The sequence below is a fragment of the Gavia stellata genome, chromosome 24 (genome assembly GCF_030936135.1).
Source record: "Gavia stellata isolate bGavSte3 chromosome 24, bGavSte3.hap2, whole genome shotgun sequence".
In the NCBI taxonomy this organism is placed as follows: Eukaryota; Metazoa; Chordata; class Aves; order Gaviiformes; family Gaviidae; genus Gavia; species Gavia stellata.
The window spans coordinates 7,814,074-7,827,235 of NC_082617.1; the positions used below are offsets into that span (position 1 = coordinate 7,814,074).

The 13,162-nt window shown below is 54.2% G+C and overlaps 1 protein-coding gene across 2 annotated transcripts in view; it reads left to right on the forward strand.

Annotated features, from left to right (window-relative positions):
* FUBP3 (far upstream element binding protein 3) overlaps positions 1-3,321 on the forward strand; it is a 41,043-nt gene extending 37,722 nt beyond the window's left edge. For both annotated transcript variants that reach the window (XM_059828987.1, XM_059828988.1), the window contains exons 17-18: positions 636-763; positions 1,936-3,321. In XM_059828987.1, coding sequence (XP_059684970.1) covers positions 636-763; positions 1,936-1,944 — 137 coding nt within the window. In that variant the 3' untranslated portion in view covers positions 1,945-3,321. The remainder of the gene's footprint in view (positions 1-635; positions 764-1,935) is intronic.
* The last annotated feature ends 9,841 nt before the right edge of the window (positions 3,322-13,162 follow it).

The following is a 13,162-nucleotide window of genomic DNA, read 5'->3' on the forward strand; positions in this document are numbered from 1 at the left end:
TCCAGTCCTCTACAAAACCCCTTTGGTCCTCTCCTGTTGGTGATGGTGCATGTAGTTCTCCCACTGAAAGCTCTCAGTCGTGCTGTCTGCTGTCGCGCCTCAGGAAAGGTGCTCCCATTGAACCACGGTCCACAGTAGACCTCGTGTCCACGCTGGCAGTTGGCTTAACTGGGGGAAACATAGCGCACAACAAGAACTGACGCTAACAAGAAGCAGAAAGCTGAAGCTGGGTTGTTGAGAGGGTAGGAGAGCTCTGTGCATGTGGAAAAACACGGGCCTGGCTTTCTCCACTCCATTAAGAAGCGCATGATGCCGACTTCTGGATTTGCGTTTGACACTGTGCTGCTGGAGCCTTCAGGCCGCGGGTGAAGGGTGCAGGCTGTCAGACCATGTCCCTGCAGCCACGGCAACGGTCTCTTAACGCTTTCTGGCTGCTGTCAGCTTGTCATTTGCAAGCCAGCTCAAAGCCTGTCCTGTCGTATCCAAACAGCAGATAGCCGGTGTTGCTTTTTCAGACGTCTGCAGCTGTTGGAAGGGGGCTGGCTCTTCTTTAAGCTTTACAGAAGGAGTTCCTAAGCCTGGGCTTGGTCTTACTGAATTGCTCATCTCTCCCTTTTCCCATTTTTTTCCTCCAGGTCATGCTGCCAGCGCTGCTTCTCAGGCAAGTTCCCAGCCGGACTACACGATGGCTTGGGCAGAGTATTACAGACAGCAGGCTGCCTACTACGGGCAGACACTAGGGCAGGCTCAGGCCCACAGCCAGGTCTGTATTCATGTTCCTTGACCCCCACTGCTCTTTCCCTTGGGGAGTTGGGTATGTTGGCCTTGTCCTGGTGTGGGGACTCTGCTTTGGCTTCACAGAGTGAAGCACAGAGATACTTTGTGGCTGGGGAAGTGATCATAGAAGTGAGAAATTCCGCACTCCTCCCTGTCATGTTGTCTCAATGTCAGAATCTTACTTCTCTGTACGAGGGTGAGAGGTTTTTTGGGAGAGGACTGGGGGGTTATATGTTTCTTCTGGGGGGCCTTTCCTCATAACCCCCAAGCTGTTTTGTGGCTTTGGGGAATTAAAGTGAAAGGAATGATGGAGCCAGGCTGGCAAGGTAGCAGAACACTGGCACATGGTGCAGTCCAGGACCATGTGTGCAGACTTTGCCTTTTCTCTTGCAAGCTTTGTGCCAGGATAGGAGCTGTGCACTTACCCGGGGTGGGAGCACTCTGTCCTGAAAGGGAGCGGAAAACTGTTGAAAAATAATTTGGATTAACCAGCTGCCAAGTAAAATCTCACCTCACCTGTCACTCAGGCCACCGGAGGGTTGTGTGGGATTTAGCCTGATAGTACCCGCTGGGCTTTCCTGAGCGCCGGGTTTGCAGAGCGAATGTCTTTATTATTTGGCAAAAAGTGTGTGCGGAGCACACATACGCCTTAGTGGGATCAGATGCTTCTCCCCGCTGAATCGTGTTTTCACTCTGGCTCCTTGGAGCAGAAGCTGGTCTGGATGCAGGCAGCACGGGGAGCCAGCACCGTCCTCAGGCAGCTGCAGCCTCCCGGCCGCTGCTCTCCGGCACCGCCGAGGTCGAGCGGGGCGAGCCGGGTGCAGGAATAGGCGCTTGCCGCGGGCGCTGGCCAAGTGTGACCTAGAAGCGGTGATAAAAGGGAGTTCTCTTCATTCCTCTCTCAAAGTCTGGCCCTCCAGAGAAGAGAGATCTTGTTCAATAAGAGGCATGAACTCCTGGAAGGAGAGCTCGGGGATAGCAGGTGTTAGGGCAGAGATCTCTTCGACAGCGGCTTGAAGCATCGTTTGAGGTATATATCCTGCTCGGCTGGAACGGGGAATGAGAGACCTGTCTGTGTCGGGGGAGGAGGGCTCGACAGCGTTAAGAATTTGCTGCCGCTGAGTAACTTTTCCTTTTTTCCCCTCTCTTTCTCTCTAGGAGCAGTAGAACAAGGTCCTCGTGGCAATTTTTTTTTCTTGGAATCATTGTGGAAGAAAACCTTTTTGTAACAGAGGTTTCTAGATTTGCAGCATTTTGATGAAGACTTTTCTGTTTGTTTGTGAAACACTAGTTGTAGGATAATCTATACTGAACTTTTCTAAGAATCAGGAACAATTAGTAATGTACTAAACTTATGGACATGCTGGTAATTTTGTTTCCAAATTTGTAAAAAAAAAAAACAAAAACAAAAACCTCCGGGATTCTTTTTGGAGAGAAGCCAGAGAATTTGCAGGCACCAAAACGCACCCCAGAGCTGTGACATTTCAACATGTGGTTTTTTGTGTGTTTTTTTCCTTTTAATTTTCGATCTTTTCTGTTGCAACAGAAAGAGTGGCTTGGAAGTCTTAGGTGGTATGTAACAAATCCTAAAAAGAAAAAAAAATTTTAAACAGTATTTAAATATTCTTAAATATGTAAATTCATTAAATGTTTTACTTCTAATTTCTTGTATCTTGGCTGTCTTTGATTTTATTGCATTTTTTAAAAAACTGAACTATGATATGTATTGTAATTAATTATGTGAATTCTGTATTGAGACAGTTACTGTTTTGCTGTCAGGCAAGTTATGGGCGGGGGGGCATTTTGTAGGGTTTGTATAATTTCTAGAGTCTAAAGGGGTAATATAAAAACGTGTTAATTTTTTTAGCAATACATTTTTTCATGTCTCCATTGCTAGTTGCATTTATGTATCTAAGACCTCCAAGCTTGTTTAAAAAAAAAAACCAAAACAAAAAAAAAGAAAAAAAAAACTTTCCTCTATGCTCTCAGAAATATAAATACTGTTATTTTTAATATTAAAATGAATCTGCTATTAGTACCTTTAACAAACACTGTGGAACATAAAACCATATAAAAGGTAGTAACTATTTTTTAATTCCAAGGTGTTTTTTGCTTTTTCATTTCTTTTAAATATTTTCTTATCTAATATTTGTCAAATTACCTAGAGAAATAAATGAATCTAGTATTAACCACAGTATGCGCTAAATAATTTTGATTTAATAAAAGGGATAATATGATTTCCAATGTTTACTGTAGTGTTTCTTGTACAGATAACAGTGTATTTTTAAAGGAAAAACGGAATTGAAGCTATTTTTTCTTGCATTTTTAATTGCCCTGCGGGACATTCCGTTTTGAAATGTACTGAAGTTACTGTTCTTGGGTTCTTTCCTTATTTTTCCTTATGCTTGAAATGTCTAACTATAAAGAAACGCAATTGGATAATGTTGAGCATGGTGTTTAAAAAAAAAAAGTGTTCTTTTTATTTGACTGACAGTTGCATTTTACACTCTATATAATAAAATTTCCACAAGGTGTCTTGTGGGCGAAGTATTTCCAGTCTGTTTTACTCAGTTTGCTCCCTCTCCGCTTTCCAAGGTCCCCGCGCAGCGAGCCGGCAGCCCCCCGACCCCCGCGTCCTCTCGCCTTCGTGCTCGCGCTGTGTCGCCTGAGTAGTTTGGGGATGATCAGTCAAGTCAGCTTGAGCCTTAATCCCGGTGAAACTCTATTAAGGTCACATCAGAGTGTCTCCCTGGCACCGTGACGCTGAGGATTTCCACAGTAAGGTGCTGTAATTGTAGATGTTTGGGCCAGAATATGTTTTTAAAAAAGGGGAAGTTTTCTATAAGCCAGAGGGGCATGGATCTACAGCCAAATAAACGTTTTATTGCTTGTCGAGGAGGCGGCAGCCCCTGCTTTTAATACTCTGAACTTGTTGCTCTTCCACAACTTTGTCTTTGCGGCTGAATCCATCGAGGACTCGCCCTCCACCCTGCACCCTCCCTGCAAAGGGGGATGCTGGAGCAGTGCCGGCCCGGGGCGGGAGAGGGATGCGGAGGGACGCGGCTCTGGCCATTCTCATCTGTTGGATATGTTAAGGAGCAGTAACTTTTAGTTGTGGCCAGGCCAAGTTTGGTGATAACTCCAGCCTCTGCAGAGATCCCTTGCTTGTAAAATGTGAGTTTTGTGCTCCTCCAACCTAAAATAACTCCATCCACTGCTCCCCCGCCAGCTGTAGGGGAGTTAGATGGGGAGGGAGGGAGGGAGGGAGGGAGGGAGGGAAGAAGATCCCATCTGCAAAGCAGGGAGCGGGAGGCATGTTGAGAGCCGGAAGAAAGGGAGATGTAGCATCTCTAAATATACCTCCAGAGAATCAAGAGAGACATTGAAAGATGGGATAGTAAAAGCCACTTGGAAAGAGGGGAGAGGGGGGAAAAAATGGCTAGAGGAGGGCATAAAGGCTGCTGATGGGAATTGGGAGCGGGCATTACCGAGAAGACTTCCTTCTAATTCATCTTCCAAGCTCTGTGCCAAAACAGCATTTGGCATGGTTCACAGGGAGCAATTGTGTGATAATGAACCCTAAGGTGTCCCTTAATTGAAGACTGAGTATTACAGATTGTGCCAATAGTCGTAAATGGCACAGGATTGTGGGAGGATGCATTTTCTTAAATGTATCTGTAAGTACAGATTAGTGAGTCTCCCCAGTGAAATACCCATACTATAAATTATGGAAATATCTCTTTCTGATGCAACCTTTTATTGAGGGGGTGGGGCAGCAAAAGAAATAGTTTGCAAGCCTTTGAAATTTGGCCTGTCATTAAGATGGTGCCTGCAAAGCTGGGTTTTCATCAGCAGTCTGGTGTCCTGGAAGGCTAAAGTGCTTGAAACGTTCCCAAGTTCAGCAATTTGTTTTCCATTATTGCTGCCTGCTCGGGGCAGAGGGGCCGCAGCCATTAAACTTCTTTCTGTTGTGAGTCCACGATGGGCTGGAGAGGGGCAGGGCGGGAGGCGAAGAGACGCCTTGGCACCTCACGAGGGGCTGGTGACCTCCGGCTTCCTCCAAACCCCACTCCAGCCCTGCTCCTGTCCCGGTCTCTGCCTGTCCAGGGGGTCCTGGGGAGTGGTGGGGTGGTCAATGCCACCCCAGGGCTGGCCAGGGCACCTCGCGTTTCGCTCTGGAGTCTGTACCCAGCGCCTCGTGTCTCCTGGCTACTCAAGTGTGTTGCTTCTTGCTGTGGTGCCTTCAAGCCAAGTCTGTGGTCTCCAAGAGAGGAACCGAGTCTCCTGCTCGGCTCTGGGCACGTTTAATCCCCAAATAAAGCGGATTAAGCGCTGACCGCATTTGTTTTTGTGGCAGGGAGGGTTTGTCTGCCCCTTGGGCAGAAGCTGGACTCTGCAAGGAGCAGGGCAGGTCCCCAAGGCACAACGTAGGAGCTGGCACGCGGGCCACATTTGGGGCTTTGGGGTCCGGGAGCGGCACAGCCTTTTCCTCCTTGCGGGTGACCAGCACCCGGCACGGGGCCGTGCCTGGGTGTTAATCCCGGGGAGCAGCGAGGAGCTCCCACAAGGAGATCTTCAGTTTGGGGAATACTCCGCCTCCGGAGCGCAGCGTTTGGGGACAGAGGCACAGGAGTTAAAGGACATCCCAGGTGAGTGCCCCAGCCCTGCCTCATTGGCTTCTGCTCTTTCCTATCTTTTACAAATAACGTTCCTTCCTCCAAGCACGATTCCTTTCCCGAGGCTTCTGCACAGGCACACGATGGCTTCGCTCCCCCCCGGCATGGATCCATTGCAGCTATGTTCAGCAGCGCATCTTTTCCCGGAGGGCACGGGCGTCTCGGCCCTGTGTCCCATGGGACTGCCTGGGCTGTGCCGCACCTGACCCGCTCTTTGGGCACAGAGACTTATTTCTAAGTAGAAATTTATTGCGGTCCTTCTGCAAACCATTTCTGAGCAGCAGCCTGAAAAAGCACGTCACTAAAGCATCTTGTTGGGTTCACGATGACCCCAATGCTCTCCTGTGCTCTATGTTCAGCATGCCTCAACAGGCAAAGGCAATTTTGGGAGCAGAGGGGAGACTTTAAGACAGTCTAAAACACTTTCTTTAATTTTGCATAATTTGAGAACGAACTACATTATGGACATTGCAAGTTAAAGCGAAATGATTATTGAAAGAGACAACCAGGCATGGGACTTTTTTTTGTCTTCTCTGAGTATTAAATATTTAATTGCATCAGAGCAACAGTATATTTACAGTAAGCTGGGTGGGTGATGGACAGTGTGGTCGGAGGGAGAGCTCATGGTATTTAACTGGAGGCTTTTTGACACGATGTGGGCGTTCGTGTCCCACCGGAGCTGCTGCTTCTCCTGCAAACCCACTTGGTTCATCTCACTCTCGGGGGGATTTTCGAGGCCGTTGGTGCTCGTAGGGCTGTGGCGTGGGGCGAGGAATTGGGATCTGGCGGTGACAGGTTGTTCCTGTGCAGATAAAGGTGTCGATGTATCCTGTCAAGCAGCACACGTGTGCTTTATTCCATGTAAGGAGCTGTTCAGCCTTCATTTGGCTGGTTTGGAGGTTTTTTCCCTGGATTAGCTGTGAGTGGCAGGGGTGCAGGGTGGCCGTCGCAGACGGGGCATTTCTCTGCCCTCTTAGGGCTGGAAAAGACACAAAGGGAATTTTCCACAACTTTTCACATTGGAAATCAGTACAAACCAGGAACTGGGAAACTGCTTACAGGAGGGACACCGGAATTAGGTGACGTGAAGATGAATTGAAATAGCCACAGGTCCCTTGTCTGTTGGTGAGAGGGGACAGCAGCCCCTGGAGCCGAGGGCAACAAGCAGGCAGGCACCGAGCCCCCAGCCTTGTCTCGCATCAGCTTGGCGGGTGCTGGAGATGGAGGGGGATGGCGGGGAGGGATCAGCCACCCCTGGGACAAGGGGAACGGGGTCCCCAGGTCCCCCTGGTCACCTCCTTCCAGCTGTGGGGCACCTGGTTTAAGGCAGACGACCCAAAAGAGCATCTCTGGGGTTGACGTGGGGGTGGGTACCAACAGCCCCCCCCGATTATCTCCCCACTCTGCCCCTTATCACTTGAGGAAATCCTATTTCAAGGCATCTATAAAGAAGCCTCTGATCTTCACAGAGGCCAGCTCGCTCCCCTTTAATCCTGGTCGGGCTGGGGTGCAGGTGCCGCAGTCCCGGGGGATTAGACGGTCCCTTCCCTTTGTGTGAGCCGTCACTCACCGGCGGCCGTGCCCCGGCGAGCCGCACCAACCGGCGGGGCTCCTTGTTTGGGCCATTGACCGGGGAATATTAAACTTCGCCGCTGTGGAGTCATTACACGGGGAGGCAGGGGCTGCCGCTCTGTTTGTTTTGGAGAGAATAGGGCCGGCAAAGGGCAGGAGCTGCGGGAGGGCTCCTCTCTCCCTCCTGCCTCCTCGGCCCCGCCAACGGGGTCACCTGTCTGCGCGGCGGCCCCGCTCCTGGCACCCATCCCTGCCCTCCACCCTGGCCGGGCACGGCCTCGCTGCCTCCAGCTTGTCGGGGCTCGTCCCTCCCCTCGTCCCCTGGCCCTGGGGACACTGCCTGGCCGTGGTCCCGGGAGGCTGGGCTGGACACCTTGGGCCGTGGTCCTGCCCGGCATTAGCTGCCGTCTGCTGACACCGGCTCCTGCAATCCCCCCATATTGCAGCCAGCCCATGGGTACGGCAACTGCTGGAGCAGCACGGCCAGCGTCGCCCTGGCCCGGCCCTCGTGGGGAGCAGAGAAAGGGGCAGGGGGGAGTGATGGGGCTTACACATGTCCTCTCCCCTTGGGCAGCTCGCCCTGCCCTGCCCTGGGTGCTGGAGCTGCTGCTGCAGGAGAGATGGTGATGGGATGCAGGAGAGATGTCAGTGGGATGCGGGAGAGACAGCGGTGGGATGTGAGAAAGACAGCGGTGGAATACAGGAGAGATGGTGGTGGGATGCGACAGTCCCATCCCCAGGTCGCTGCCAGAGGGGAGGAAAAAGTGCAGAGATTTTTCTGCTTCTCCAGTCCAAATCCCTCCTCCTCACTCCCTCCTGCTCCGTGCTGTCGGGCAGGAACCTCTAACGGTGGGGAGCAACTTTGGCATCCACCCTGGGTGCAGAGACCGTGGAGATGTGCCTGGCCCCACAGCCTGGCCCCGGCCTCGCCAGGACCCCCAGGGAGCTGCCGGCCACTTTGAGGAGGTTGAACCCCCTGATGCCTCGATCACCTCCAGCCAAAATGTTTGGTTGTGGGCAGAAAAGCCATCACGAGGATATTTCACACTTCGCGTTTCCCAGCAGCTCAGCGAGGGCCTCGCGGTGCTGGGGGATGCCTCGGTGGGTGCTGGCATCCAGCTGCCCTGTGCCACCGGCCCCGCTCGCTGAGCCGCAGCGCTGTGGAGGCGGACGAGGAGTTACTGCCATAATTTGCCACAATCATGTTTCATTTCGAGGCTGCCTGAGCCCCGGGAAGCAGTTGTATGCATCCGGGAAGGCGCGGATAGTGGTTTTTTTCCTCCCGTTTGCTTTTGTGCTCTGTGACCCGCCTTGCCAAAATAATCCTGGAAATACCACTTACAAAAAAAAAAGGGGAAAAAAAGGCAAGAAAGCAAGCGAGATCGGAGGGGAGAGCACTCAGCATCTCTGCTCGGCTCCACGGCCTCCCGCAGAGTGAAATGGAGGCAAATAATGCCCTAACGCTCCCTTTCCAAGCAGTGCAATCAGCTCGCCTGGTTCGGAGGGGCTGCAGCGCTCTGCACCGGAGCACTCGCCGGGAGGGTCATGGCTTCACGGCACCAACCCCCCCCTCCACCAAGAGCCTCTGGGCACCCACCAAGGAGTCTGCACTGCTCTGGGGCACCCCGAACCCTCCCCACTGCTCCTGACCCCACCGGAGGAGAGCTGGGACCGACAGGCAGCACGTGGTTTGGAGGGGGACGAGGGGCTCCAACTGGGGACAGCCGCTGTCCTCCTTTTTGCCCCTGGGGAGGTGGCAACGCATCCTCTGCGTCACCCACCTGTGTGTGCCCTGTGTTGGGAGGGAGGATGCTGGGGACTGCCCCGGAGCAAGGGGTGCCCCCATGGGGACCCCCCCCCTCGATGTCAGGCCAGCCACGGCCCCATCGGCACGTGGTGAAGCACCCCAAGCAATGGGGCAGGGGTGCTGCCTGGGCCCCAGAGGGGTGAGTGGAGGCACGGGGGGGTCTCACCCTATGGAAGGGACATGGGGACCAGCGAGGGACCCCGTGCTGGGGTGGGGGGCAGCCAGCCCACCGGCTCCCCCAGCCCAGGCTCACCCTGGGCATCGCCTCGTCCCCCCGCACCTCCTGCTCCGGGGCGGTCGACAGCAGCGGTGGGAGCGTTCCCGGGCGCAGGTAACATTTGGGCGCATTCCCATAACCGAGTGCCGCCAACTGCTGCGGCGGCAGGGCTGGAGCCCCCTCTCCAGCGCTGCTGTTTGCTTTGCAGCCTCCTTAGCCCCTATTGAGGCTTTTCAGCTCCGGCCCCTTCAGGGGGTTTAAGTAGGTAAAACCTGAGGAAGAGGCTATTTTCCTCCCTCCCTTTTGAGCCCTGCCTTGTGCCCAAAAGGCCCCCTTGTTTCACGCGTGCCAGTCACCTGGCTGGGCCCCCAGCCCCTTTCTCTCCCAGCCTCCCCTTTCTTTCTCCTTTCTCTCTTTTGACTTTTCCAGGAGCCCTCGCTCTCCAAACGAGCTTCAGATTGGATCCAGATTGAGGTCCCTTTGTCTTTCAAGGGTTGTACTAAGCTAATTAAATGTGATCCCAACAAATAAACGCAGATCTCCCCATTACATTCAGGCCTGCCTTTCAGGCAGCACCGGGCGGCCCCTCGCCCCCGCCCGCTGCGCACAGGGTCCCCCTCATTGAGTCCTGGCCATTGAAAGCACTGCCAGGATTTCTTTTGTGCCGGGGGTCTCCGAGCCCTTTTTCCATCAGAAAAGACCCCCAAACAGCAGCTCGGCCTTTGTGAGTTTGCAAGCAAACGCCAAAGAAAAGCCCCCTGAATGCTTTAATAAATGACACATTTAGCAACTTCGGAGGCGCCTGGCTCCTGCGGCAGCCGCAGGGGTGCAATGATCCCTCCTGCCCCCCCTTCCCTCCGGCTCCCGGGGCATTCGCAGCCGGTGGAGGTGCAGGGGATGCGGCCAGAGCAGCTGACGGCCGCGGCTCCCAGCCCGGCTCTCGCCGCCGGTCCCCGGCGCTCGGCGGGGCGCACGGGGCAGGTGATGGGGTCGGCCGGTCCGCGCCGCGCCGGCCCCGGGCTCCAGGGCCCCGGGCAGCGGGCAGGGCGCGGCGGGGCGGCCGGGGCGGGCGAGCTTTTGAACCCGGAGCCCGTGCGTCCCGTCGCCTGGCATTAGCGCTGGCAAATCCCAAATCGCCTTTAATGACACACACCCCCCCACACACCCCACCCCGGATCGGGGGCTGCGCCGGACTTTTCTCAGCTCAACTAATATCTTTTTAATGACTTTGGGAGGGGGCAGAGCCCGGCTCTGCCCTAGAGCCTGGATTGCTCCAAACAGATGTTGGGGCAGAGGGAGGGGGGATGCTCTTCCCTGCCAGGGACTTTCTTCTAGAGTTCAAACGAGAGGGGAGCTTTCAATCACCGCTAAAAATGTATTTCTCCCCATCGAACAATGGGCTCCTTTCTGCGCCCGGGGGGACTCGGCTGCGATCGCGTTTCTGCTGCCGGGGAGGAGAAACCTCCGGTTTTAGAGCAGGAAAACTCAGCTCCGAGAAGGGCTCTTCCCTGCCCGGGTTATTTCGCAGCTCCGCACCCCGCTTGCCTTCACCCCCCCTTACGGGAAAAAAAAAAAAAAATTATGGTAATAACGAAGAAATAATAACAATAATTTCGCGGCTGTAGCCGTTCCCCCGCCGCGCACAGGACCGCCCGGAGGGAGAATTTCGCGGTAAAGCCGGGCGCTGGGCAGCGCTGGGAACCCAACATCGGCTGCCGCCGGCCCGGGGCAGCGGCGGCTCCGCGCCCCTGCGCGCCCGCGGAGGCAGCGCCCGGTCCGGCCCCGGCCCGGCCCCGGCGCGTCCGTCAGCGGCGGCCCCACAAGAGTTAAATTTTAAAGCAAATCAAATTCCCATTGGCCACTGTATATTATCTCAGCAGTCTTCATTTGATACCTCTTTAATACAGAAAGGAGCTTTTCAAACCCCTTTTCTCTCTTTTCTCCCCGCCACTCTTTAAGAGCAATAAATGTTCAACTGCAATAACTATAAATCAATCTCCGCTCTGTTCAAATCCTATTCATGCGAAGGGCTGGAAGAGGGGACGGAGCCCCCCCTCCCCCCCGCCCCCCAAAAAGCAGCTGCTGGGCTCTAATCTCCTTTCTTGCACTGTCATTCACCCTCATTTTTCCTCCATCACCCCATCCCTGCAATCTTTTCTTGTTTTGCTTTTCTTTTCTCTCTTTGCTGCATTATGATCCCATGTCTCCCCTCATCAGACCCCAACCTTGTCCAGATCCTGACCATCCCCTTGTAGGCTGTGAAAGAAAAGAAGAGTCCATGGATGTCAAATTGGTCTCAAAAAGACCATGAAAGATTGATTTGCTCCACTTTTCTTCTGCCTGACATTATTTCTGAGGGTCCTGAATGGGAAACCAGAAAGTCTGGGACTGGAATAAAGATGTTCTCTCTGTAAGGGGGAGACGGGGGGGAAAAATGCCCATTTACTCCTGGCCCATCAACCCTGCAAAACAGAGCAAAAGAAAAGAGGACTGTGGCTATTCAAAGTCAGACCAATATGTACACCTCCCAACAATATGCCAATATACTGAGGGCTTCTCTATTAACACCCATGAATATTAAAGTGCTCACTAAACGCTCAGAAGGAACTTTGGGAATATACACATGAAAATACAAGCAGCATTGTGCGGGGCTCAGAACAATGGGGCGGCGATAATGGCCCTTCTCTATTAACAGCCATGAATATTAAACTTGTTTCCTCTTAAATGTTAAAAAGGAGGGATAGCTGCGATATTAAAAAAAGAGAAACGGGGGGGACGACACACCAAAGGACCTTCCTAGGACCGGGAAGAAGCTTTGCGAAACAGCTGGGGATATTTAAAACCACGCAGAAAGTGGAAGGATTTTTTTTTTTTTTCCCCACCACCTTTTTCCATCACCCCCCCTCCGAGCCCCCCGCAGCCCCCCGCAGCCCCCCGCAGCCCCCCGCAATCCCCCGCAGCCGGGACCGGGGCTGCAGCGCAGCCCGCACGGGAGTCGCGGGGTTTTGAAGAGCATCTATTTTGTTACTGTCCCGGGATAACTGGAGGGTTGATGTGTTTCCTGGGGGGGGGGGGGGGGAGCAATCCGAGGGGATCGCTTGCCCGGGCGGCCGGAGGAAGCCCAGTGTTGTGAAAGCTTTCCACCTGATGCGTTAGAAATGTAACTTGCTGTTGCTAAAGAGCAAAGCTGAAATATTCACACGCCACGTCGGCTGAGCGCTCCTATAGCCCAAGTCCAGAAAAACAAAATAAACTTATTTTTTACGCATATTAAAACCCAAAGCAAACCCTGGCAGGTTATTAACCTCCCCTTTCTAGGGGCAGCGCTGCCTCTCTCCGGGCAAACACCCTGGGTGACCGCAGGTTTGCGTTGATTCCTGACATTTGCGCCTCTTCTTGAGTGGGTTAATAGAAATAATTGCACCTGGGTTGGAACAGCATTTTCGCCAGGCAGCCCTGCCGAGGGGAAGAGCCGCCCCACAGCCTCACCCTGTAAAATACCGGCCCGGGGGGAGCGGGGGGGTCTGCTGTGCCCGGCTCCTTCTCCGGGCACGGTCCGGACCCCGCGGGGCCGCCGGGGTTTGGAGTGCGGGAGCCGGCCTTTGAGTGCTTGAGGAATTTGGGGGCCCATCCTTCTCCCCCCCCCCCCCCCCAGCCCAGCCCTTTACAGCCCCTCGTCCCCATGAAAATCAAAAGAACAAGGCGAAGGAGAGGGCTCTAAGCTCCGACACAGCAGGATTGGGTTTAAATCCAGGGAGGATTAACCCTTTGCTGAGCCGGCAAAGCTGCGGCCCTGAGGGAGGGGAGCGCTGACTTTGTGGGGACCGCTCTGGTGCCACCTTCCTGGGGGGCGGGGGGGGCTGCGGGGCACGGCGGGGCAGGGGGTGGCGTGGGCACCGGGGCTGGCCCGGGACTGTGCTCGGGGGCGGAGATGGGGATGCTGCGGCCGCAGAGCCCCAGAGATGCCGCAGCCTCCCCCGGGGTGGGGGTCCGGCCCTGGGGGGGGGGGGACGCGGCAGGACACAGTTGCCATTGCGGGAAGGTGGGGGATCCACTCCGGTCCCCTTCACCCGTGGGCACAATTCCCGGCACTTCCCACCTTCCGCTGGGAAA